This window comes from Eublepharis macularius, chromosome 1 (genome assembly GCF_028583425.1).
Source record: "Eublepharis macularius isolate TG4126 chromosome 1, MPM_Emac_v1.0, whole genome shotgun sequence".
In the NCBI taxonomy this organism is placed as follows: Eukaryota; Metazoa; Chordata; class Lepidosauria; order Squamata; family Eublepharidae; genus Eublepharis; species Eublepharis macularius.
Genome location: NC_072790.1, coordinates 185,793,799 through 185,819,000, shown reverse-complemented (window position 1 = coordinate 185,819,000; position 25,202 = coordinate 185,793,799). Strand labels below are relative to the sequence as shown.

The following is a 25,202-nucleotide window of genomic DNA, read 5'->3' as shown; positions in this document are numbered from 1 at the left end:
TTTTTAACTGTACTTCTTTGGCCTTTATTTTCTCCTCAATCTCTTGTCTTTTCTCCTCTTTCTTTTTCCTTGCTCTACCATTTAAGTCCATTAGTATGCCCCTTACAACCGCCTTGTACGCGTCCCAAACTTTACTGGTTGGTACTTCTTTATTCACGTTGTATTGTATAAAAAACTTAGTCTCTCTTCTCAGTGTTTCCATATTCTCACTTTCCTGTAACAGGTCCTCATTTATTCTCCAGGCTTTCCTTTTTCTCCTTTTTCCAAATTTCCACATAATTGGGTTGTGATCTGAGCCTACCATCGGCATTATTTCTACCTCCTTAGTCCATAGCGCTAAGTCCTTTGAGGCCCAGATCATATCAATTCTTGATAATGTAAGATGCCTTGCAGAATAAAAAGTAAACTGTTTGGTTTTAGGATATTCTCTCCTCCATACGTCTTCGAGAGTCTCTTGTTGAATCAACTCAAAAAAAAGCTTTGGCAATAGTCCTCTTTTCTTTTGTGCTTTTGTAGTCTTTTTGTCTAATTCCAAATCTGTCACTCCATTGAAATCTCCAGCAAGAATTATCTGGTCATATACAAGATCGTCTAGGTGCTTCCTTAAGTCCTCAAAGAAGCTTTCCTTTGCACCGTTAGGTGCATAAAGTCCGACTACCAACACTCTCTTTAAGTTCCAATTACATTCCACTGCTACAAATCTAGCTTCCACATCTCTCATAACAAATTTTGGCTGCAGCTCCTCTTTTATATACAACACCACTCCTCTTTTTTTCTTGTTGGAAGCCGCTACAAATTCTTTGCCCAATTTTCCAGATTTTAAATATTTTACATCCTGTTTTCTAATGTGGGTCTCCTGCAAACAAACAATATCACATTTTTGTTTTAGTAGCCAATGAAAAATATTTTTTCTCTTATTCGGTGAGTTTAGTCCATTTATATTCCAAGATAATACTTTACACTCCATATTCATGGTTTTGTTGGTAAGTCTTTTTCATTGTCCTTGATAAATCTCTCCATCTCCCGCTCAGATCTGATACGTTTTTTTGCCCCTCCAAACTCAAAGGACACTCCTTCCGGTAACTCCCATCTGTATCTGATATTCATGTCCTTCAAAGTCTGAATTAGCACTCTATATTTTTTCCTGTCCAATAACACTGATCTGGGCAGTTCCTTCATTATAATAATCGTCTTGCCATCAATCTCCAATGGATCTTGAAATTGTTTGGTCACAATCCTCTCTTTCATATTTCTAGTTGTAAACTGCACAATCACATCCCTTGGTAGTTTCCTCTGGGTTGCAATTCTCGAGTTCACACGATACGCCACATCTAGGATAGCCACAATTTCCTCCTCCTCCTTCCCCAGGTAATCAGCCAACACCTCAGTCATCTGTTCTTGCGCTGACTTCCCTTCCACTTCTGGCAGACCACGAAAACGAAGCTGCTTCTCCATGTGTTTAGTTTCTGCAACTGACATCCTCCCCTTCACCAGCCTCATCTCTGTTTGTTGCGTGTCTATTAAATTCTCCATCGCGTCTTCTACTGTTTTAACTCTCTGCTGCGTTCCTTGTAATTCACTGCTAATCGTTTCCACACCTTTTTTCACTTCTGACAGCTCCGACTTTACTGTCTGTGTAACTTCCTTGACCTCTTTAATAAGCTCCAATTTCGTGTCCTTAAGTTCTTTCATCATGTCTATAAGTTTTTTGTCCAAGTTTTCTATTGCCGATTGCCACTCTTTTTTCGACATCGTGGGGCTTGCTTTAGCTCGCTCCCACGAATCTGCTCTCTTCCTCAGCTCCGTGGCGTATAATTAAACGTTTTCCTTTTTTTTTAAATGTCCCAATCTTTGCCAAAATTAATTTTTTATATCCAAAATGTCGGGCGTCTTTTCTCTATGGTTTCTCTATGTTATTATAATCCAAGATGGCCTACTTCCTCTTCCGCTGAAGCCACGACCCTTCCACTTTCAAAGATGGCGATTCCCCACTTCCTGTCCTTTGGCAAGGGCCGCTTCCCTCCAGCCACTCTATTGTTGTTACGCACTTCCTGTCTCCCGTCTTCCCACAGCAGGTCTCGCGATGGTGTCTTTTTCCCACAGCTCCAAAACCACAGGTATTCAAAACAATAGTCCGATTTTTGTAATAACTTCTTTAAACTTAGTCTCTTTTAAAATACAACTCCTGCCGAGTCTTCACCTCCTTTTCGCTAGTCTGTTGCAGTTTAAAAGTCTACTTTCTTTCCTCTCTGTTTTTGTCAATCTGTCCCGTTTCAAGAGATAGCGATCTTTACCTTCTCTCCAGCTTTCTCGGGTTGTAATCGCTGTTTCGATCTTAAATTCTCCTCTCGACTTCCCTCCCCGATCGAAGCTTGGGTATGTAGGTCTTATGCCAGCCGAATTGGCCCCAAAATTGCCGCAGAGATTATAGCCGACCCGTCGCAAGGTGGGACCTCAAGGATCGGGGGGGAGACTCCTTGTGTAGAGCCCCCCCTCGTCCGAGATCTAACTCACCCTAGGGTCTTGAGCGTTCTTTGCCTGCTCCCCGCCTGAGAGCAGTCGGCCGCGGGTTATTTTCACCCCTCCGGCCGGTTAAAACGGCAATCCGGTCAGCTCCACAAATGGAGCTGCGTTAGACCTCCATGAATCCCAAACCGGAAGTCTAGTTCCTAGAAAATCTTGTTGGAGTCTGAGTTTTGCAAAAACTTTTGCCCACCTTGAAATAAGTAGTGCCTTGCAGGGCAGACGTCTAATAGTTTCTGAACTGGCTGTCTTGTTCTTTGATGAGACAAGAATATTTTTCAACTGTTTATTGCATAATTTGGATTTAAAAGCAGTCAAAGGCTCATATGGTAGTCTAACAAAAGGTAACCTGAACCATTAGACAGTTGCATAGTAGTTGTGGGTATGGAGCAGCATGGCTAAGGTAGCTGTAATGGTATCCTGCGTGAGACAAACGGAACAGGACTGTCTTACAGCACTGCTTACGTGCTGTTTACTGTGTATGGATTTATATCATGTTGCTAAATTTATAATTACTGATAAGCTGGCAATGAATGCCGTTCCATGCATTACAGTATTATTTATGCAGCTGGCCAGCTTGCAATGGCAGTAATGCACCATTTGTTAAGGTCTGAGATAGGCAGAAGCATGTACCTCATACTCTACTGTAATACACCAGTAGATGGTCATAGCAGAAAGTCCCTTTTGGTGCTGGCATGGTACAGCAGTCTTGGAAATCTCTAAGTCTCAGTCCTCTTCTTTATATGAGGCGGTTTTTGTAATTAATATTTAAACAATAATCATTTTAATTTTTTAAATGGTTACCTTTTAAAAATGAAATGTATGTCCCTACTAACTATATACGTAATGAAGCATTGGTATATTACATATAGGAACAGTTTAGTATGTGACTATCTGACAATTCAAATCAGTGTTCTCTTCTTTGAGAAAAGATGATCTGAAGCAATTATAGTAGCTGTGGAAAAGAGCAAGAGTCCAGTAACATCTGTAAGACTTACAAAACATGTGGTAGGGTATGAACTTTTCATGAGTCACAGCTCACCTCTTCTTAGAGCTGAACTAGACACCTGACATGAGGAGGACATGTGTCGGTTTCCCACAAGTTTCCATGGGAATTGTAGTGAGAAAGAACGTCTGCCAGGGAGAAGAGGGAGAGAAAATCCGCAAGCTTCCTTTTCTCCCCTAAATGCACTCTGCAGCCGGAGCCAAGCATGCCGTCAGTGACAAGAGGGAGCCAAGCATGTTGGCAGCAGTCAGAGGGAGCTGAGCGTGCTGGCAGTGGCAAGAGGAAGTGTGCTCTGCTTGCTCCCCTAAATGCACTTGGCAGCCAGAAGGAGCTGAGTGTGCCAGTGGGCAAGAGGGAGCTGAGCGGACTAGACGAGACGCCTAGGAAAAGAACCTCTGCCAGGGAGAAGAGAGATTCTCTCCCTCTTCTCCCTGGCAGAGCTTCTTTCTCACTATATTTCCCATGGAAACTTGTGGGAAACTGCCACATGTCCTCCTCATGTCAGGTGTCTCATTGAGTTTGGCTCTGAGTCTTAGTTCTTAGTCTTATAGGTGCTAACATGTCTAACCATCTTGATCTAATTTCAATAGCTGTTTTGCCACACAACATAGGAATTTGCATTTCCCTTCAGGGCTTTATTAATTGTTTCTGCTGTTTTGGTTTTGAAAGTTCCTAATAATGAGATCTTGTACTGTTCAAATGATACAGAAATCTTTTGATTCTCTAAGCAGAGATGAAAACTCTCTTTTCCTGCACATATTATCAATTTGATTCAGTATTGTTAGACAGAGTAGTACGTCTGCTCTCAAGATAGGGGGAGAGGGAGATGAGAGAGAGGAAGTCAGAGGCAAAAAAGCCCAGTTCATATACTTAGCTAAGCACGTGTGAAAGGCAAGCATGAATGCTCATTAACTCACTCCATGGCTACAATGTAATGTGTGATGTGACTGTATGTATAGACAATTCGTACAGTCTTTATCCCCCTCCCCCCTTCTATGAGGGGAGGGATTGTTTAGATAGCTTTTATTGTAGAGATTGTTTACGGGCTCAAGCTTTCAGACTTGCCCATTATTCTTCAGCTGAATCTGGCTGAATCAGTATCTTCTGGCTAAGGCCACAGTTCAAAGGGGAGAGCACATGTATCCACATTTTTCTGAGGAGGAAACTCTCAGCTGCTCGCCAGCACAGAGGAACCTCCCAACTACTTTTCAAGCTCCCTTGAATCCAAAAGCTAGTTTGTTTTGGCACATGAGTGTTTTAAATGAAAGGTATGTGATGGTCATATGCTATGTTTTTCTCCAGTTTTCCCTTCCGGAGTTTGGTATGAGACTTGGGGTTTGCATTCAGGGACATCTAAAAAACAGTTTGGGGATTGTGTCTCCAGCCTAGTTTTAACATGCCACAACTTCACACTTTTCTTTATATTATTGTTGTTATTCCGCCTTTCTCACTGAGATCCATGGCGGATTACACAGTGCAAGTGAAAATACAATATAATCAACAGCTAGGACATTCACTGAGCAAAGTACAATAATGAACAACTGTTAGGACATTCAGTGAAAGAGATACAGTAGGGTATGGTAGCAGAAATTTGAAAAACAAGCATAAAGCCAAGCACAGAGGTGAAATCGTTAAAAAGCATCACTAATTTACATGCGTATTTAGAGCATGGAAACTCCCTAAAAGGTGCATGTCTACATCAGCAGACAGTACCCAACAGAGTAGCATATAGTCCCTGTCCTTACTTATAATCTGGGTAGAAAGCCTTCCTGAATAATTCAGTTTTGCATAGTTTGCGGAAAGCCAGGAGAGTGGAATCTTTCCTGATCTCCTCAGGCATGCTATTCCAAAAGGTAGGAGAAACCAAGTGTGCGGGCAGCTGTTGATTTTGCCCAGCTGCAAGGCAGTATCTGCAGAAAGCCCCACCCAGATAAGCGGAGCTGTGGTGACAGAACATAAGGGAGAAGCAGTTGCACAGATATGAGGGACCAAGGCCTTGAAGACCTTTGAATATGATAGTCATGACCTTGAATTGAGCTTGGTAACTGATGGGAAGCCAGTGGAGTGTCTGCAAAATAGGAGTGATATGTGTGCACTGTCTAGCTCCTGAGAGTAAATGAGCTGCAGTGTTCTGTACCAGCTGGAGTCTCCAAGTCAACTTTGAGGGGAGACCTATTTAGAGAGCATTTTAGTAGTCCAGTCTTGATGTTACTGTGCCATGAATGCAGGTGGCGAAATCGGCCGTGTCAGGGTAGGAGGCCGTCTTCCAGGCTAGTCTTGAGTTGTGAGAAGGTCTTTTTTGTAACTACTTTTACTTGTTTCTCTAGTAGTAGTGCTAAATCTAATACAGAGATTTCTTTGAGATTATGAGTGTGCTAGTGCTGCTAGGATAGATATGGATGATCACAGGGGGAATGCTGTTCATTCTCCTGGACTTCCCAGTGGCTTTCAACATTATCAGCTGTGGTACCCTTTTGAAACATATAGCTGGGATGGGGCTAGTGACTGGTGCTTTCTGGTCTGTCATGGCGTGAATAGGTTTCAGATGGGTTTCACATCGTTTCATAGTCTCTCTTGCTATTTAATGTCTATAGAAACTGTTGGGATAGTTTACCTGAAGATTTGAGTTCCAGTGTCATCAGTACGCTGATAGCTTCAGATGGATAGCCATATTGGTCTGCATAGAAGAGCAAAATTCAGGTCCAGTAGCACCTTAAAGACCAACTAGATTTCCAGGCTATGAGCTTTTGAGAGTCAAAGCTCCCTACATCACTCTTACTTGCCTTTTTGTCTAATTCCAGGGAGATGATGGAACCCCTAAATCAGGCTTTGGAGGCAGTGAAGGACTGAATATGGGCAGACAAGATGGATTTACTATTGGTTGGATGTACAGCCAAATCTACATTAGGTTTATAAACTGTTCTTGATAAAGTTGTATTTCCCCTCAGGGAGTAGGTTTGCAGTCTGGAGGTACTTCTAGATCCAACACTGCAGATTGCGTAGGGCTAGGAGTATGTTTTATCAGATTAGGCTGGTTTCCCAGCTGTGGCCATTCATAGAGAGTGCAGCCTCTAGCCTACTTATACGTATTTTTGTAATACCCATCCTCACATGTCCAGAAACTTTCAGTACATACAAAATGCAGCTTCAAAGAGATTAATTGGAACCCACTCCATGGAGATCACAACACTAGCTTTGTACCGTGTTACATGCATGAGTGTAGTTTTTCCACTGTGGCCTTTAGGCTTCAAAACTCCTGCCATGTGAAAACTGACCTCTTTGTTCATGACTACTGAAGCCTGTTGAGGCATTTGTTCACCTGAACTGACATATGCTGACATATTTCCTCTGCTGCTCTTTTATCAATACTTACTACTGAGTGCTTGTTTTTCTTTCTCACCATTATCACTGTTACTGCATTGGATTTTGTTGCTTTTAATGATTAATAATATGTTTCTAGCAGTTTGGAGGAATATTTTCTTCTTTTTATCATTTTAAAATGTGGCTTATAAGCTGTTTTATGTACGGTTATAGTGGTTTTTTAAAGTGGAGTAGAAGTTCCTTAAATATATACATTCTTTCATGCGTCGTGGCTTCCCTATCTTCTTTCCTTGCACATTTTCAGATGTACTGTATGTGAACACTTTTTTCAACTTTACTTTGTATTTTGAATTTTATTACATGTATATTCCTTTCCTCTCTAGAATAATGTGTTTTCTGGGACTAGCATGACACGAAGAAACACCTATGTTTGTGAACGGTCTACTACGGATCGTTATTCTGCCATACAGAATGGAAAAGATAACAGGTACTCAACCTTCCAAAATTTATGAATTAATGTTGAATTCATGGGAATTTAAACTTCTTAGTGTACTTATTGGAGATGCTGTTTAAGGGACTTGGGGAGAAAAACATACCCAAACAGGTCCAGCAGGTAAGGATAGGAAAGGAAATGGAAGTCCCCAGGGCATGGCTAAGAGAAACTGGGCCTAAACTGTCACAGCCTCTTCCAGATGCTGTTTTTGTTAAGAAGGTTGGGCCAGCCTGCCCTTAGGCTGAACTGTATCTTGCTTGGACTGCTGTATTCCCATCTCTGCCTTGCATTGACCAAGTAATATTGTGTTGTGTTAAATTAGAGTTGCAACTGGTTTATGCTCCAACTTTGATTGATGGTTGTCCTTGCTTCCCCTTTCTCCTGCCTTGGGTTATGAGGACTGTTAGTAAAAGAAAAAAAATCACTATGGTAATATTAAGCAGCAATTAAATATGCTGTGAGGCATGTAACAATGAATACGTGTGCTGCTTTAATGGTCTGTGTTTTAATATTGTGTCTTTAATTGTATGCTGCCTTGACAGGACTCTGAAGTCCTATTCAAATGAATAGTGTTTTTGTCACTTAAATATTAGAATGATAAAATTCTGGTCAATTAAAAGGGTCCTTAGTTTAATTTTTGCTTTTGAGTTCTCAGTAAATTGTTTACATTTGCATCTAAATGTTCTCTTTGCAATTGTTTTTTGGGATGTTGGAATTACTAGAAAATTTATTTAAAATGCTATCAGTAGCTTTATAATCTGGTATAATAATGGCAGCATTAAATCAATTAGACTAGTTTAACCAGATGAGTACAAATAACTTACTAAAGGTGATGAAGATTTTTTTAAAAAACAGATGGACTTGGGTGGGAAACCAGTCTCTTTTAAGGGAGCACAACAGTACCTTTTGCACTGCTTTTACTGGGAAGCAAGGTTCAAATACCTGTCATTACAGGGATTTAGAAGCAGCTGTCTACCATTAGTTTTCTACTGTGTTTATGAAAACAGTTATTTTCTGTTTTCTAAGTTCAACTTCCTCTTTTCCCAAATCCATGGGAGCATTTATCGGTGCTCAGGCACTTTCCACATGTTTTATTTGAGCATAGAATAATCAGTAACGTAAAAGTGTGTGTCCAGACTTTGAGTGGAACCCATTAGGCAGCATTGTTGCAGAAGAAGCTGATTGTAAAAATTTTCAAGACTTAGCCCAGGGGTTTTCAGTTTTGTGTTCGAAAACATTTGTTACAAATAATCAACTTTACACTAGTAGCTTTTATGTGAAAATAGTTGGCCAGAACATCTGGAAATCTCAAGATAATTTCTTTTGATTCCTTCTTTCCGATAATAAAAAAGCCTAACAGAAATGTCTGCAAGTAGCACCTCTTCTGCTGGCTCTGCTGTCACTTGTGCAATATCAACAAGACCTCGACACCAGAAGTCCATGTCTGCTTCTGGACATCCAATAAAAGTTACATTGCCAACTATCAAAGATGGCACTGAAACTTACCGGCCAAGGTATTTTTTAAATACATTACAGTGATGATTTTGTGTGATCGGATGTTATGCAAATACAAATATATTATTGCAAGAGACACAGCATGCCACGTATGTATTATGTTTCACTTATGGCGTTAAAGGCCTTGATGAAACCCCACAGTGTGTAAGGTCAGGAACTGTTGTATATTGTTCAGGGCAAAAAGAGAGAGAGGGTGACTGGGAGGCAGTCCAAGGGACTGGGTGGCTAAAGGAATGTGGGATAACTGCACAGCAAGGCTCTAAGGAAACCATTGTAGTCCTTGACTTGAAGAAAAAAGGTACCAAGCAAAGAGCAGAGCTTTATATAAGAGCTATGCAATATTGGCAGGAAGGAAGTGGTCAGACACAGAGGCTTCAGAAGACAGGGGAGCCAAGAGAGCATAGGGGTTCTGGGTTGTATAACTGAGGACCTTGCATGGCTTTGAACCTCAATTTTAGTCAGAAAAGTTAAAGTTTTGAGAACTCGTGGTAATACTGAAGGTTTCTCTTAAACATTTTCCTGTCTTCCCAGCAGTGCAACTCAAAGAGCACCTGCTGCTTCCCCATCTGCTCACAGTATTAGCACTACCACTCCGGACCGAACCCGCTTTCCACGGGGGAGTTCAAGTCGAAGCACTTTCCATGGTGAGCAGCTACGGGAGCGGCGCAATGCCACTTACAACGGGCCACCTGCCTCACCATCGCATGAGACAAGCACATTTGGTCAGACTAGAAGAGGGACCTCAACTGGCATTATCAGCAAGATAACGTCCAAATTTGCTCGCAGGTTAGTACCATGCATTTCTGAGTTTATCTATTCTTCAAGATAACCCTGAAAGATTACTCAGGTGTGCTTGATACCTGAATCTTTCACAAGGTTGGTAGCAGTACATCTTGAGACAGATAAAAAATGTTGAGATGAGTTGAAATATCTCTTGCTTTGTTTTATTCCATAATTATGTTTTGCTCTTCAGTTTTGCTTATTGAGGTTATATTGACAAACTATTATCTTGCTTTCTCCTAGCTCAAAGCACTCGCCTTGTTTTTAGGATCTGAGCCCAGAAAATGTGTTTTGCGAACAAATTATGATACATTGTTTAAACTAAGCAAGTCTCGCCATAGGAGACTGCTTGGAGACCCTGTGTTAGCCCTTGGCGTCCCCTTGGCATGTTCCCCTATTATGTATTTCTAAAGGCAGATTTAAGTTCTGAATTCATTTCCATGCTCAGTTTAAGTGCCGGACTCATTTGATAGCTCTTCAGATGTCTCACTCCGGTCTTACTACATGCCTACTTAGAAAGCAAATTACCATGTTTCTTTTGTGTCACTTAAAACTGCGTCTAAAACTTTCAAGTCATGATTGCATTTTTAAACATTTTGTATGTTTTTCTGTATACAGTAACTTAGAAATACATTTCATTGACCTCTTGAAATGTTCTAAGGTACTTTTTGAAATAGTATAATAAAGTTTACTAATTCACCAACATGTAATCGGATATACTTAATGATCAGTATCTCCTAAAGATTCATTTTATGTTTTATTTTTTTTAAAGTTGTTCTGTTGAGTATGTGGAACATTTTATATAATGTTCTATATAGGGTGAGATTACACAACTCTGAGCCCCCGCCTAAATGCAGCTCAGCAGTAGCTCACCAAGAGCATGATAAACCAAATAAACCTGTTACTTTTCCTATTTGTCTGAAACTGAAAAGACAAATGTAATACATTTTTATTCTGCCTTTCCTCTAATGAGGAAGGTGAACCTGATTCTCCCTTATTTTATCCTGATAACAGCTCTGTAAGAGAAGTGTGGCTGAGAGAGAATGGCAGAGTGAGCTTTACAGTGGGGATTTGAGCCCAGGTCTCCCAGTTCTAGTCCAGCACCCTAACCACTATACTTCACTGGCTGTGTAGCTGGTGTGCTGCATTTGGCATGGTTGGTCACATTTTATGCCTGTCTAATATAATATTGTACAATGTGTTATGATGTTTAATGGACCATAAAATGAATAAACATTTCTTATGTAAACTGGGATGCATCATTTAGCATAATTGGCTTGGATATTAAAAATGTTGATATGGAACATTGGTTTTATTGTATTTAAATTTAAAATACAATGCAAATTAATATGATATTCAGTATAAGGGAAGCCTCCTCAAATATTAAAATATTTCTGGAAAAGTTAGCTTATAACAGATACATAATATATATATGCTATTCTTATAAATTAATTTTTGTTAGGCTTGCCTTTTCAGAGACTTTAGACAGGTGCAATCTGAGATATCTTCTGCAGACACTGTTGAGAAGTGGTGCCGTGCAGTACTTTAGTAGAATTAGGACAAGAAGACAATCGTTCTCCCTTGCCGTAGTTTGATGGAAACAGTGGTACACTGCCTCTGAAGATCATGTTCCCCTTGTAGCCATTTTGTCTGACCAATTAGTTGGTAAACCCTGAACTCCATGCTTTTGTGTAATCTTTATGTCTGTTCATGGAGTACAATTTATCTTGAAGCTGGTGAAATTGGGAAATTCCTCCACTTTAATATGCTATTTTCAGATTCTTTGAAGGGCCTGAGCCATTGCTGGATGGGCTGCAATGCTGTGATTTAAGGGTATGAGACACCAGTGTGCAAACTGTTTCAAGATTCCTTTAAATCCAATCATTACAAGTGTAAAACATCTCTCTATTATTTTCTTGTTGACTGTTGTGGTGTTTTCACCTTTTTAATATGTGTAGCGGGAAGAATTGAAGAAAACTGGGGAACCATCATATGTGACTATTCTGGCTTTTGAGAGTCAGAAGGGGGTTATTTTAGCTAGCGATAATGTAACAGGTAGGGGGATAGAGACACTGAAATTTACCCAGCATTATAGAAATAAATTGGGGTTTCATAGGCAGAAATAAAATGCAGCTGTGAAAACTACTATTAAATCTCAGAAAATGATAATTTCATGCTGAATATTTGCTCAACAGTAATTTTAACTTTGTTCTAGGTACAGGTTTTCTTGACTCTTTTATTACTATTTATTTTTTTTAATCATTTATTAAAATCTCAACCTTAACTTTGTTTTGAGGGATCCAAGTGAAGGCGAAGCCAGTGGCAGAACTGACACCTCAAGGTGAGGAGCCACTATTAATACTTCGCTGCTAGGTCCCTCTGTGTTTTACGTTTCATGGCTTTTTAAACTAATATGTAGAACAGAGGAGTCTCTTGTATTATGTATAATTTTAATTTCCCTTCTCTCCTTTAAATATTACTAAGGCAAATAACTTTTTAAAAATCTGTAACTATGACTCAGCAAGTGTTTTAACATCAGTAGACATCACTGGGAGTGTCTGCTTTTGAAGCATTTGCAAAGTCAGAGTTTTGCACATTTAAGTATTAAAACATATGTTACTGTTCTGAGATAAGGGCCAACTGTCCATTAGCCCAAACCAATAAGAACTTTTGGCATAATGTCTACTCCCATTCCCAGCAAATGTTAATAAAAATGCAAGTAATCTCTCTATCTAGATATTTTTATTCAGCCCTTGTGTATTCTGGAAATACTAGAAGCTCTTGCATCTTTTGCTGTTAGCGACTTCCATCCCATCCAGCTTCCCTGTACATTATTAGCACTGGAATATCCTAACAGATTTTTTTCTCTTTAGCAATGCAAATGTATGTATTATTGACTTCCATGTTGCTCACTGTTGCTCAAATAGCTCTTACTGGTGAAACAACAGATACGCTTTTGTAGTAGATACAAGTTATTATCACTCTTGTAGTGGCTGAACATATTAAGGAGGTTTTAGAGGAGATGACAAATAACAGTTGTGTATAAATCCTGCTTTAATCTTTGCATCGATTAAAGGCTGCTTTTTAACACTCTCCATCTTGAGGTTAAAACCTTTCAATACTGGGAGTGCACTCAGCCTGATAGCAAATGAACACCAAAGTCTAGACAGTGGCTCCCCCCCGCCCCCCCTGCCACCACCTTTCAGGTATATATTCCAAGATGCAGTTTGCTCCTGAAGGTGCATCCAAGTGTTTCTGTGCTGACACCGAGCTACATTTTTATTGGTTGTTGCTCTCCATCAGAGGCTCCTACTTGAATGTCCTGCTTTCAGTAGGGACAAAAGCTAAGTACATGATTGCTTTATAAATCAGTATCTGATAACTTGTATAGACATGAAGCGTCCTGTAATAAGCAGCAAATTTTGTGATGATGAAAAAATTGTGTTTCTCACATTACACCCCAGAAGATACACTGAGGCCCATTGTCCTTGCTCAGCCTTCTAGACGTTAGAAATATGCATGTTGCTCTTGAAGTATTATCTGATTTCTACAATACACTAGATAACATTGGTGTGGAGAAAAGTTGTGGGCAAGGATAGGGTGATGAACGTGGAAGCCCCAGGTGTAATCCAAAAAGCATCCTTAAAACAGGAAAGCATTCTTTTGTGCATTTGCTAGGAAGCAAATCCCATTGATCTTAGTGGGACTTACTTCTGAGTAAATATGTCCAGAGTGAAAGTGCATAAACCCTCCCATTTCTTCCACTTTGTGGCACCACAAAGTAAGCCAGAAAAAAAAAATGGGGGAATAGCCCTCACACTAAAAATGATGATGTATTTCTGCAACTGACATTCTCTTGTCAGTTTGGTTTTTGAGTGTGCCTTGGGTGGTGATATTCCTGTGGATTGTGAACACTGAATATATTGTTTTACAGTGTCTTAGCATTGTTTATTAAATTGAAAGTAGGCCTAAACAACCCAGTTATTGAAGATACACCAATATTTTTAGCTGGTGTATGGAGAGAGAATTGTCTGGAGTTGGCAAGAAACATCCAGGACTGCTCCCCTCATTTTCCATATCTCCAGCTTGAAATGGACAGAATAGACTCCCATTATAAAGAAAAATAAACTTGATGGTGGATTACAGGACGACTTCTTTTCTTCCCTGCTTATTACAGCATGTCTTCTATTTTGTGTTATCATAATAATTTTTTGGAGATGTTTTGTGTATTCCAAAAGGTATGATCAAGGAAAATCTAGTCATTAACAGCTGAGAAACCTCCTGTTGCAGTTGTGCATGACCAAGGTTATGCTTGAAGTGAAAGTATTTTTAAACTGCCTAGCACTTAAGTGTATCCGCTGTATTTCTTATTTGTGTACTTATACTTGTTTTCACCTTTCAGGAGCACTTCTGGGGAACCAAAAGAGAGAGAGAAGGAGGATAGCAAAGATTCTAAACCACGCTCTTTGAGGTTCACCTGGAGCATGAAGACCACGAGTTCCATGGACCCAAATGACATGATGAGAGAGATTAGAAAAGTGTTAGATGCTAACAATTGTGACTATGAACAAAAGGAGAGGTTCCTGCTCTTCTGTGTTCACGGCGATGCACGACAAGATAGTCTTGTCCAGTGGGAGATGGAAGTCTGTAAATTGCCACGGTTGTCACTCAATGGAGTCCGCTTCAAGCGAATATCTGGGACTTCAATTGCCTTTAAGAACATTGCATCCAAAATAGCAAACGAGCTTAAGCTGTAAAGAGCAGCAACATTTCTGGGATCAGGGAAGATTCATATGTGATCTAAGCTTACATTTTGAATGTACTGGTTATGCCTAACATGTTTGGCCTGTGAAACTCCCCATGTAGAGAGTATCCCTATTGCAATAAGGTTATACATAGTTATTCTGAATTGTACAATTTAATTCAGTATGACCTATATTAAAAGAAAAACTGTAGCTAAAGAAGTTATGTTCACATGTACAGGTAAGTATATAGAACATTCTGTTCATTTTATGTTCATAGAGTTGTATAATAAAAAGGCTTAAAATACAGATCTTGTACAGTTCTCTAGAGATCTGCACAGAAAAGTGTTTTTCTTTGAATTGGAAAGATCTTCCCTGTCATTATTTACATTTTTTGTTTTTTATAATTCTTACCTTCTATCATGCATTTTTAAAAATTGCGACTGTAGTAGAAATGCACAAAAAATGTTTTTACAACTGTAGCATGAACAATTTTAGTTATTTAAAAATCATATATAAAAATTGAATTACCAAGTGAAAAATAGATCAGCTTTTATCATACATGGGATTTCTTCCTGCTTACCTTTCACCCTCCCTATAGGACAGTGTTGAGTTTGGAAAAAGAAAACCAAATGCAAACATGTTTACAGTGTTGGCACTTACAGTGAGGAAAAAGGGGGATGTGGGTGTGTTTAGCCACTGGGTCCTTAAAACATGATGGGAAATAGAAATCACATCTTGGTAATGTTTTTGTTTGCATAATTCTTGCTGCCAGGTTGATGTAGCAAAATAATAAAAGTACTGTTTGTATTCAGCATAATATTGTTTCTTCCTTCTAAAACAATATAAATCCCACTTTCTGAAAATATATCTTTGTATTTAGACTGTTTCATAGCACAAAGCAATCTGAAACACTGACCAATTGTCAGAGCTAATAAAAGCCACCTCAGGAATTAACTGATTTTTGAAATATTCTCTTCCCTAATCCTTCCCCTCCAAGAGTCAAGGCTGCTCCATATACTTTACAGCTAAGCATACCTTGTTTGTAACAGTAGATTATTACTTCTGTGACTGTACAAATTTTGTTCCCATATATCTTGTGTTTTAATATTTTGCCCCGTTTCTTGTATTTATTCCCCATCATTACACCTGTAATGTGCAGCTGTGCATAGGTATTTTGCCTATGGAAGAACGAAAAAATTAGTGATATGTAAAACCACTAGTACTTGGTACATTTTAATATTTGTTATTTTGTACTGAATTAAGCATAGAGATTGGTTGTGCAATGTTATTTAATGTCGTAATTACTGTAATTTCAACATATGGGCCCCATCTGCACACTCCTGTGAAGATTAGAAAAGTCATTCAAAATTGTCACTTTATAAGCTTTTTTTAAGCTGTGGTAAACTCTGTAACCCAAAATTAGAAGGCTGTAAGTGTAGCTAAATGTGCCATTTTGAGAATGGCTTTCTGACAGATGGACTTGACATGCTGTACTGTACTGTGATGTAGCTCTCTTCTGTAACAGTTCTGTTCTGAAATGAACGTGTATTGTTGCCTTAGAAAAAGGATGGTGTTTTGGCAAGAAAGAACTGTACCCCTTTTTATCGGATGTTCCTTTAAAAAAACAACTTTTTTGACGCAAGTCATCCTAATTCACATTCACTGGTGCACTCTATTAAAACATACTTGAACGGTTCTTATCCTGTTGTCCTTGTCTTTTGCTCTGTATGTAACAGTGCCTGTTGGATGGTTTGAGGCAAGAGTGAGGAGGGTAGCAAAGGGAAGGAGAAAAAAAATATAAAATCCCAAGTATCGCTTCTTGGGGGCAGGATTGAGGGAATGTTTTCTTTCTTTGTGGAAGTGGTTGTTTGTTAATGCCCCCAGGTGGTTCTTTTCCAGCTATGAATTAGGGACTTCATTCTTCTAGCATTTCACCATCCCTTCATTCCTTACACCTATATCTCACTTGTTTTCCAAGGAACTCATGGTGTGATATATATGAATGGTGATACTCGTATTTTATTTATTAAAACATTTGTATCCTGTCTTTCTTTGTGGTTCTAGGTGGCTTATGCATCACAGTTAAAACTATTTTTTTCCTTGCAACAGCCCTCTGTGGTAGGGTAAATGGAGCAGGATAAAGACTGATTGTCCTAAGGTAAATTAATGAGGTTCAGGACCCAAACAAGGATTCAAAGTAAGGTCTTTCTGGTCTGCTGCAGCACATGGCATTCTTGGATATTGAATTAATTTGTCTTTCATGCTGCTTGACAACCAAGACCTTATGCCAAACCAAAATACATAAAAAGGTAGTAATAATAAATTAAAATGAAGTAAAATGCTTCATAAGTCATTGCAAATGTTCATCACCCACCGCAAAACACTTAAAACCTCTGACAGTCAATCCTTTAGTAGAAGTCTCAATCAATATGTAATGGAATGCACTTTAAAGAAGGTTTCCTAAGTGCAGCAATCAGTGAGCTGGAAGGGAAACAGTTAACAATTGCCTGGAATGAGAGCTTGATTAACAGGTTGCTCCTCCTCTCTCTCATTGGCCAGTCAGAACCAGCCTTCAGTATGACAGTTGCTGACAGGTTTTGAGTTCAGTAGAGTTTGAGTGAGTCTGACAGGGAAGGCCAGACAGGTTCCCCTCTGGAATGAGGGGGAATATATCTTTTGCACTAACTGTACCATCATTTTCTTGAGAGAGAATTCTAGTTAAGAATTCCAAATATAAAAGCCAGCACACGCTGAAACCCATTGTCTAAAGGGGGTTTGACTCTGAGGAGGACCCCAGGTCTGTTGTAAAGGAAAAACAGTTTTGAACTAATGTCAGAAATCGTGAGTTGTAAAAGGGAACTCTGTGAAGAAACATTGTTGCTTATCCGAAGTATTTAAAAGCTTTTTTTAAAGAGCCAGTTTGGTGTAGTGGTTAAGAGCACGGGACTCTAATCTGGGGAGTCGGGTTTGATTCCCCACTCCTCCACGAAGCCAGCTGGGTGACCTTGGGAGAGTCACAGTTCTCTGGAGCTCTCTCAGCCCCACCCACCTCACAGGGTGATTGTTGTGGGGTAATAATAACACTTTGTAAACCGCTCTGAGTGGGTGTTAAGTTGTCCTGAAGGGCGGTATATAAATCGAATGTTGTTGTTGTTGTTGTTGTTGTTGTGATTAAAATACCTCTCACGGTTAAGGATTAAGAAAATAGAAACTAAGCTAAAATGAAACTATTTCGCCTGTGACTTAAAGAGTATTCTGTTCTACCAACAAATTTTACCTCAGCACTTTCATTCCCTGACTGCCCTTATTCAATCTCTGCCTTTTCAATAAAAGTTGAACATTATACAGTCTCCGGTGCCATTTCCAACACAGAGGAAGAGGGCTCCTGCTTTCCCCCCATCAAGTTTCTGGGCTGGGCTAAAAAGCCAAAATTATAACTGCTTATTAGGGTGGGACACTACAGACTTGCAAACCACAAATAGAGACACGCTACTTGGAGCTGCTCAGCCAAAGTAGGCAAACTTGGATTTTGGCGGGAAAATCTGCCTCAAGAGTGGGGGACTGAAGGGAGGTGTCGTGCCATCTCAAAAAGCTTTGGCATGCCAAAGCCAGTGGTGAAGGAGGTGCAAGACAGGAATTCCTGGATGTACACTCACTCCTTTTGCCCCACTATCTTCTCTGATCAAAACATTTTTTGCAGAGTTTTGAAATTCCACAATAACTTGCAAACAAATCTGTGAACAATATAGTAGGGGCAAAACAAGATCAATGTCAATGAGCCTTATTTGTTTGTTTATGTACAGTATTTCTATGCCTCTTCTTCAAAGTCCAGCTCAAGATAGCTTACAATTAAAACAATGTAATACAAGGTTTCACTTACCTGTAACTGATTTCCTTGAGTGTCTTCTGTGCAGTCACACATTGGGAGTACAGCAAAGTACTTTCCTCTGGAGATGGGAGTGAGCCACTCAGTCAAACCAGTGCAAGATAACCTTTCCCACAGCTGACTCCTTCCTTGTGTCTGTGTCTATTGAGTAGTGCCTGATGATGTTGTAGGTTGACCAGCTGGCAGCTCTGCTGATTTCTATCAGTGGAACGCCCTCAGGAAGGCTGATGAATACGTTTGCGCCCTGGTGGAATGTGCATGCCGAGGAAAAGGACATGACACTCCAGCTCATTCATAATACAGTGTAATTGTGGACACAATCCAGAGAGACAGAGTTTGTACAGAGGCTGATTGTCCCTTATGGGGGCCCAAGTGACAAACAGGAGAATTTGCAGAGCTCATGTGACCTCTTAAGTTAGTATAATAAAGACTGTATGATGAATATTAGTGATGTTTAGCTGACACTTGGTAAGATGAGGATGAAGAAGCTATAAGACCAAGTGCTTAGCCATCTCTGCTCTTCATTTGCAACAGGGCCTCGATCAGTATGAGTTGAAAGAAGCTTACCACCCTCAAAGGATAAATCTTCCATCTTAGTTCTGGTCTCATGTGGAAGAGCAGTAGACTTAAACCAGGAGTAACATCTAGTGACTATACCACTGGCCATGGAGCACGCTGAGGTGTCAGCAGCCTGTTTGCCTGCATTAATTTATTTAGACAATTTGAATAACTAAGCAAATTGCAAAACTGTGGCTAATGAGCAACAGTCCTCTGGAATAAGTTCTCTGTATGAGGACATTTTCTTCCAAAGGAAAAAAGTTATATGCACCCATAATAGCCTGATAGTTGGCTATGTGAAAGTTTAATGCTCTTGCGGAGTAGAACTTCTGTCCTAATGAATCCATCCTGCAACCTTCATGGTCAACAGCAACTGAGTGTAGTAGTAGTCAAAGGTTTATTGTGTTCAGCCATAGGCCATTACAAGTCACAACAACAAAACAGAAATACAAGCTTGAATAAAATTGATGTGACATGATCAAAGCATTAAAATTTAAAACTAGATACATGGTCAAAGCATTAAAATTTAAAACTAGATACAACCATTAAACCATTTCCGGTTGTCAAATTCATATAGGACACTCCCCTGGATGGTCTCCCAGAGTGGCCTCCTGTCACTCCGGAGGAAATAATAACTCTTATAGATCAGCTTAAATCAGGTAAAGCTCCTGGTCCAGATGTGATAATCCCAGAGGTGCTGAAAGCTGATCCAGAGTGGTGGGCCCCTCTGCTTGCTTCTCTCTTTACTATGGTAAATAAGACTGGCCAGATGCAGCTGCCTGGACCAATGCGATAATTGTTCCCATTTACAAAAAGGGTTGTCATCTTAACCCCTTCAGACCAATCAGCCTTCTATCCGTTATTGGGAAACTATACGCTAAATTCTTGCAAATTAAGCTCAGCACTTGGATGTCAGCTAGTAAAATATTAGGCCCAGAACAGGTGGGGTTTTGCCAGGGGAAGTCAGCTTTGGATAATTGTTTAGTCCTCGCTCATTTGATTAATAAATACACAAGCAGGAAAAGATCTAAACTGTATATTGCCTTTCTGGACCTTAAGGGAGCCTTTGACTCTGTCTCAAGAGAACTTCTCTGGGCAAAGCTCGAGGGGATGTCACTAGATAAGAGGTTATTATCTCTTATCAAAAGACTTTATTCATCAACATCTTGCCAGGTCAGGTGTTCTTCCTTTGGGAGACTCTCACCCAGGATTCTTATTAAGAAGGGGGTTAAGCAGGGGTGCATTTTAGCCCCCCCCCTTTGTTTAATCTTTTTTTAAATGATCTTGCCCCTTTTTTGTCACTGGTTGATGGTCACAGTCCTAGACTCGGCTCTGTTTCTATCCCTTTGTTGTTATATGCGGATGATGCGGTTCTTCTGTCTTCCTCCCGTGTTGGATTGAATCGTTTATTGAACCGTTGCCTTGAATACTGTGTGACCAACAGACTGGCGTTGAACTATGAAAAATCTAAGGTGTTGGTTCTTCCCAATTCTCGGAAACTGCATAACTGGATTGTCAATGGTAATAGACTTGAACAAGTTAAGCACTTTAAATACCTGGGTGTCTATTTCCAATCCAATGCTACTTGGACCTTCCACCGTAGGATGGCTATTAATACAGCCAAAGTTAATGCTGCAGCAATATCTCGCTTTTATTTTTCTGATCGAGGTAACCAATATGTGCCTGCTGCTCTTAAAGCCTTCAATACTAAAATTGGAGCTCAGTTATTGTACGGGGCCCCGTTCTGGATTAATACTATTAACAATTCAGTTGACCGTGTTCAGTCTAACTTTCTGCGTAAGATCATGGGGGTTCCTATGTGTGTTCCATATGCTGCCTTATGCTTAGAGTGCGGTCAGAATTTGTTGGCCACCAAGGCATGGCTTCACACTATTAAATATTGGTTGAAACTCCATTTTAATTCTGATCTCCCCAGTTATATGTACCATTTATTATATGAATTTGTCAACTCTAGTTGGTCAGCCTGTATTGAAGCTAAAATAAGTTCCTTGAACTTATCTATAGAATCTTTATCCCTGCTATCTGAGTCTGAGGCCTTCTCAAAACTAAAATCCAGTATTTTGGGATTAGAGATACAAACTCTCTATAGTTCTGCTAATAGAACTTGTTCTCCCCTAAAATTGGGGATATTCCCTAATGTAAGTTTCCCAGCAGTATACCTTTACCAACTCCTGGCGCCCAATTTACGTAGAGCCTTTTCTCTGGCCAGATTTAATGTTCTTCCTTCAGCCATTTTATCTGGCAGATTTCATGGGATTCCTTATTATAGCAGGTGTTGTCCTTGTTTGATGGACTGTGTTGAAACTGTATTGTCGAAGGCTTTCACGGCCGGAGAACGATGGTTGTTGTGGGTTTTCCGGGCTGTATTGCCGTGGTCTTGGCATTGTAGTTCCTGACGTTTCGCCAGCAGCTGTGGCTGGCATCTTCAGAGGTGTAGCACCAAAAGACAGAGATGTCACAGTGACACTGAGAGATCTCTGTCTTTTGGTGCTACACCTCTGTCTTTTGGTGCTACACCTCTGAAGATGCCAGCCACAGCTGCTGGCGAAACGTCAGGAACTACAATGCCAAGACCACGGCAATACAGCCCGGAAAACCCACAACAACCATTGTGTTGAAACTGTTTCCCATGTTCTTCTCCAGTGCCCTTTTTATCTGGCGCCACGCCGGGATCTTCTACATCCTATATTAGCCCAACTTTCAGAGATTTCTGATGATTTTAAGGTTCAGTTCCTGCTTGACAACCCAGATGGGGAAATAACTGAAATAGTAGTGTTGCCAAGTAGGCCCCCTCCCCTGCTTTAAGGCCTGCCATGAACTGTGTTAAAGTTTCCTGCATTGCTGTTTTACTGCTACACAAAGATTTGCCTTGCACGTGTGTGTTCTGGTACACGTGTCAGTTTCCTGCCTGCGTGTCAATTACCTTGCTGCTGCAATAGACTGTGTAGTTTACTGACTCCATGTTTGGTTAACTGCACAAAGGACTCTCTTTCTGGGCAGCCCTGCCCTGACCTGTATCTGGAATTCCCAGTGTGTGTTTGGACTTTATTGCAAGTATGCCCCGTGCCTGCATTGCCATCTGCCACGGACCGTGCCTGTTCCCTGCTTTGGACTGTGTTTTAAAGTGCTGCCCCCCTGCCTCCATGGAAGCCTGCCTCATATGGGCCCAAGCCGCTGTTAGCAGCCGGGCGCCTGCCGGGGAAACCTCCAGCGAGCCTGGCTAGGCGCTCCCTGGTCAGTTCCCGCGTGGAGCCTCCCGCGGGCCGGTCCCCGAGCTTGCCCTCGCTACCGGGCAGCCTGCTATCCAGCCCCAGCTATGCCCAGCCGGCATCCATGCTCTTAGGCAGCCAGAAGACCCAGAGGAAGAGACTGCTTTGAGAAGCCATTTCGGCGAGGCGGGCACACCACGTCCGCAGCGAGAGCCCCTCGCCCCGCTCTGCATATCTTAGGAGCCGCCCCGGAGAAGGAACTAAGTGCCGACCATCCCAAGCACTTAAAGAATGCATCTCAAAGAAACCTCCGCATTCCAAAGCTGATGACATCAGGACAAGCCCTGTCCGCTGGAACATCCTTTCAGCCCACTTGGATTTCCCCCTCCCTCTTTTGTCCCCTCTTCCTGAGGTGTCACTTATCACAATCTGATTACCAAAGTGGCCCGTCCAAGCCATTCAGTAGCCCATTAGAACCTTTGTTTTAATCCGTGAGAACCACCAAGTACAGCACCAGCCCCAGGGTACGTTTTGGGGTATTTAAGCTGGTCTCCCAGACCACTCGGTGCTCAGGCCATTCCTATCCAGACTTCCTTGCTGTCCGTCTGTGGTCCCAGTGCTGGCATTGGGCCACCCTCGCTGCTGTGTCTCTGCTTCGCTCCAGGATAAGTGAGTATTCCCCCCATCATCGTTGGGAACCAGCTAATGCGAACGTCTCTGTATTTCCTACTCTGTATTTCCTAGATCTTGTGTGTTCCTTGTATGATTGTGCAAGCTAGGCTTACGCTACACTCAATACACGTGTTTGGACCTTACTCCTTGTCTGCCTCTTTTTCACTAGAGTGTCTGGGATCGGGACCTCCGTAAACATAGGTTATGATCCTCGCTTAATATTAATAGTTACAGACTGCCACAGCTAATTCCCCATTATAATAAAGAGCAGTTCTGGTAACAGTTTACTGGTGGAGAATGCGGGCATAACCCAGTTCGTGTGAATACACGTGAGTCGACACGCGTGTTTTCAGCGAACTGACTTAGAGGAAAATTTTCCAGACCTCAGTGTAAAGAGCGCAATTTAGCTCAGGGAATTAAAAGTGTGAATGTGTGTGGCTCTAGTGAGCATTTCTATCTTGTGGGTTGGCTTTTCCCCCATTTCCTCCTTCAGCCAGCTTTGGACTACTTGCCTTTTGTGGTGCACCGCGAGGCCCTCCAGCCGTTATAACCGGTGTACTGTGGGTGAGGACCTCTGAACTGGTGAAGTTCCTGGCCACCTTCCGGGCCGCCTAAACGCGTCTATGTGGGTGGGATCCCAGAAGTAGGCTCTATAGATTTATATATACATCCTGAAGCAGCACATATAAATTCTTTTCCGCCCTCCCCCGTCTCTCCTAAGTCCGTCCAAACCCCGTTCCTGCCAGCACTTAGGCTTCAATCCCCGCTCCGGAGGAAACGTGAAGGGATTGTTAGTCCGTTTGGTTGTTCAGTCAGTTAGCTTTGGGAATCTAAAGCCAGGTTCCTGAAGCCCCGCGGCAGCCGGCCGCACCGTGCTTAAGAGTTTTAAGGTAGACTCTTGGGCGCCTTTCCGCTTGCGAGTTTTAAGTCAGACTCGTGGGCACACCTCGCTTGGGAGTCAGTGGGACTCTTGGGCACACTTTTGCTTGGGAGTTGTTAGAACTCTTGAGCGCTTTTTCCGCTTGGGAGTACAGTAAGCTTTACTCCTGGGCACTTTCGCTTGGGGACTTGCAGAGGCAGTCCTTGAGCACATTTAGTCTTTTGGTCGAGGCTTGGAGACAGTTTAATCGTTTGTCCCTGAGCACGAGGCCTGGGGACACTTTGAGTTTAGTTCTTGGGCAGAGAGCTTGGGAACATTTGCAGCTTCTGAGCAGAGGCTTGGGAGCATTTCTGGTTGCCTGAGCAGAGGCTTGGGAGACCCCCTTAGCAGCAGTTCCTGAGCAGAGGCTTGGGGACACTTTTTGGTTTCCGAGTATAGGCTTGGGAGACCCCTGAGCTTTAGCTTCTGAGCAGAGGCTTGGAAGCACTGAGCGTTTTTGGTTCTTGGGCTTAGAGAGCTTGAGAGCACCCTCTGAGCCAGTAAACTTTTCCTGGTCCCGTGGCTTGTAGGCAAGCTTGAAACGGGAATAGGAATTTTCCCTTCTCCCCCGGTGGAGAAGAACCGAGTGTAGGACCCTTAAAAATACCCTTGTGAACCTAAAAGTAGGACCTTAAAACCCCCTGGTAAAAACCCTTGAGGACCTGAGGGAAGGATAAACCTCCCAAAAGGAGCATAGAGAGGAAGAAGTTGTTAAAACCCTTGAGCAGCTTTAATCGCCCCACCCCTGATTGTCGCTGATCCACTCTTTAACCTCCCCCGAGATCAGCCTTAAACGAAGTAAAATGTACCGGTCAGCCCCCACCGTGCCCCGCCTGGAGAAGTGGCTAGTGAAGAAGGGAGACTGCCCTTGGGAAGCCGGTTCCTTCAAGGGACCCGACCCGCTCCAGATAGTCAGAAGTGCCTTCCAGGATTTCTGTGAGAAGGAGAAACCTAGGTCGAGTAAGAAGGACAGATATGGAGCCTGGGCACTTTTCACCGCCCTACAGGACAGCGTGTCCCTAATTAATAAGCTACAAGTAGCTCAGGAAGAACAGGAACAGGAGATAGAAAAGCTAAGGAGAGAAAAGAAGGAACATGAGGAAAAAGCAGCCGAGTGGCGTTCAGAACGCGTTAACTTCATGCTGGAGAAGCAGGGACTAGCCGCTGCCCTCCAGGACGCCCAGCACAAGGCTGAAGTAGCCACCGCTCGTGCCGATATGGCTGAGCACGCAGTAATTGAAGGTCAGGAGAAAATTGCAAAGTTAACCCATGCTGCCCAGTTCATGGCAGAGCAGAAAGTCGCAAAGATAGCCGCAGCAGACCACTCCGCTTGTAAGAGGGAGCTAGAGGCCCTAAAACAGCACCTGGGAATGCAGCAGGCCGTAATTTCCGCCGTGCATCCCGCAGCCCTCTTGGCCCTCCCCGAAGGTAGTACCGACAACTGGTCACCCCCTTCGCCCCAGCCTGCGGAAGCCCCACAGCCCCTCCACCCAATAGCCACCAAGGAAATTGTATCCATGGACGAGGATGGCAGGAAGACAGACCGGGTCGTTA

At 41.8% G+C, this 25,202-nt stretch overlaps 1 protein-coding gene across 5 annotated transcripts in view; it reads left to right on the top strand.

Annotated features, from left to right (window-relative positions):
• Positions 1-16,078, top strand: part of MARK1 (microtubule affinity regulating kinase 1) — a 117,072-nt gene extending 100,994 nt beyond the window's left edge. For 2 of the 5 annotated variants that reach the window (XM_054980475.1, XM_054980506.1), the window contains 5 exons: positions 7,234-7,337; positions 8,696-8,857; positions 9,390-9,644; positions 11,935-11,979; positions 14,041-16,078. In XM_054980475.1, the coding sequence (XP_054836450.1) occupies positions 7,234-7,337; positions 8,696-8,857; positions 9,390-9,644; positions 11,935-11,979; positions 14,041-14,395 (921 nt within the window). In that variant the 3' untranslated portion in view covers positions 14,396-16,078. The remainder of the gene's footprint in view (positions 1-7,233; positions 7,338-8,695; positions 8,858-9,389; positions 9,645-11,934; positions 11,980-14,040) is intronic. The other 3 variants (XM_054980482.1, XM_054980498.1, XM_054980490.1) reach the window with 3 other exon arrangements.
• The last annotated feature ends 9,124 nt before the right edge of the window (positions 16,079-25,202 follow it).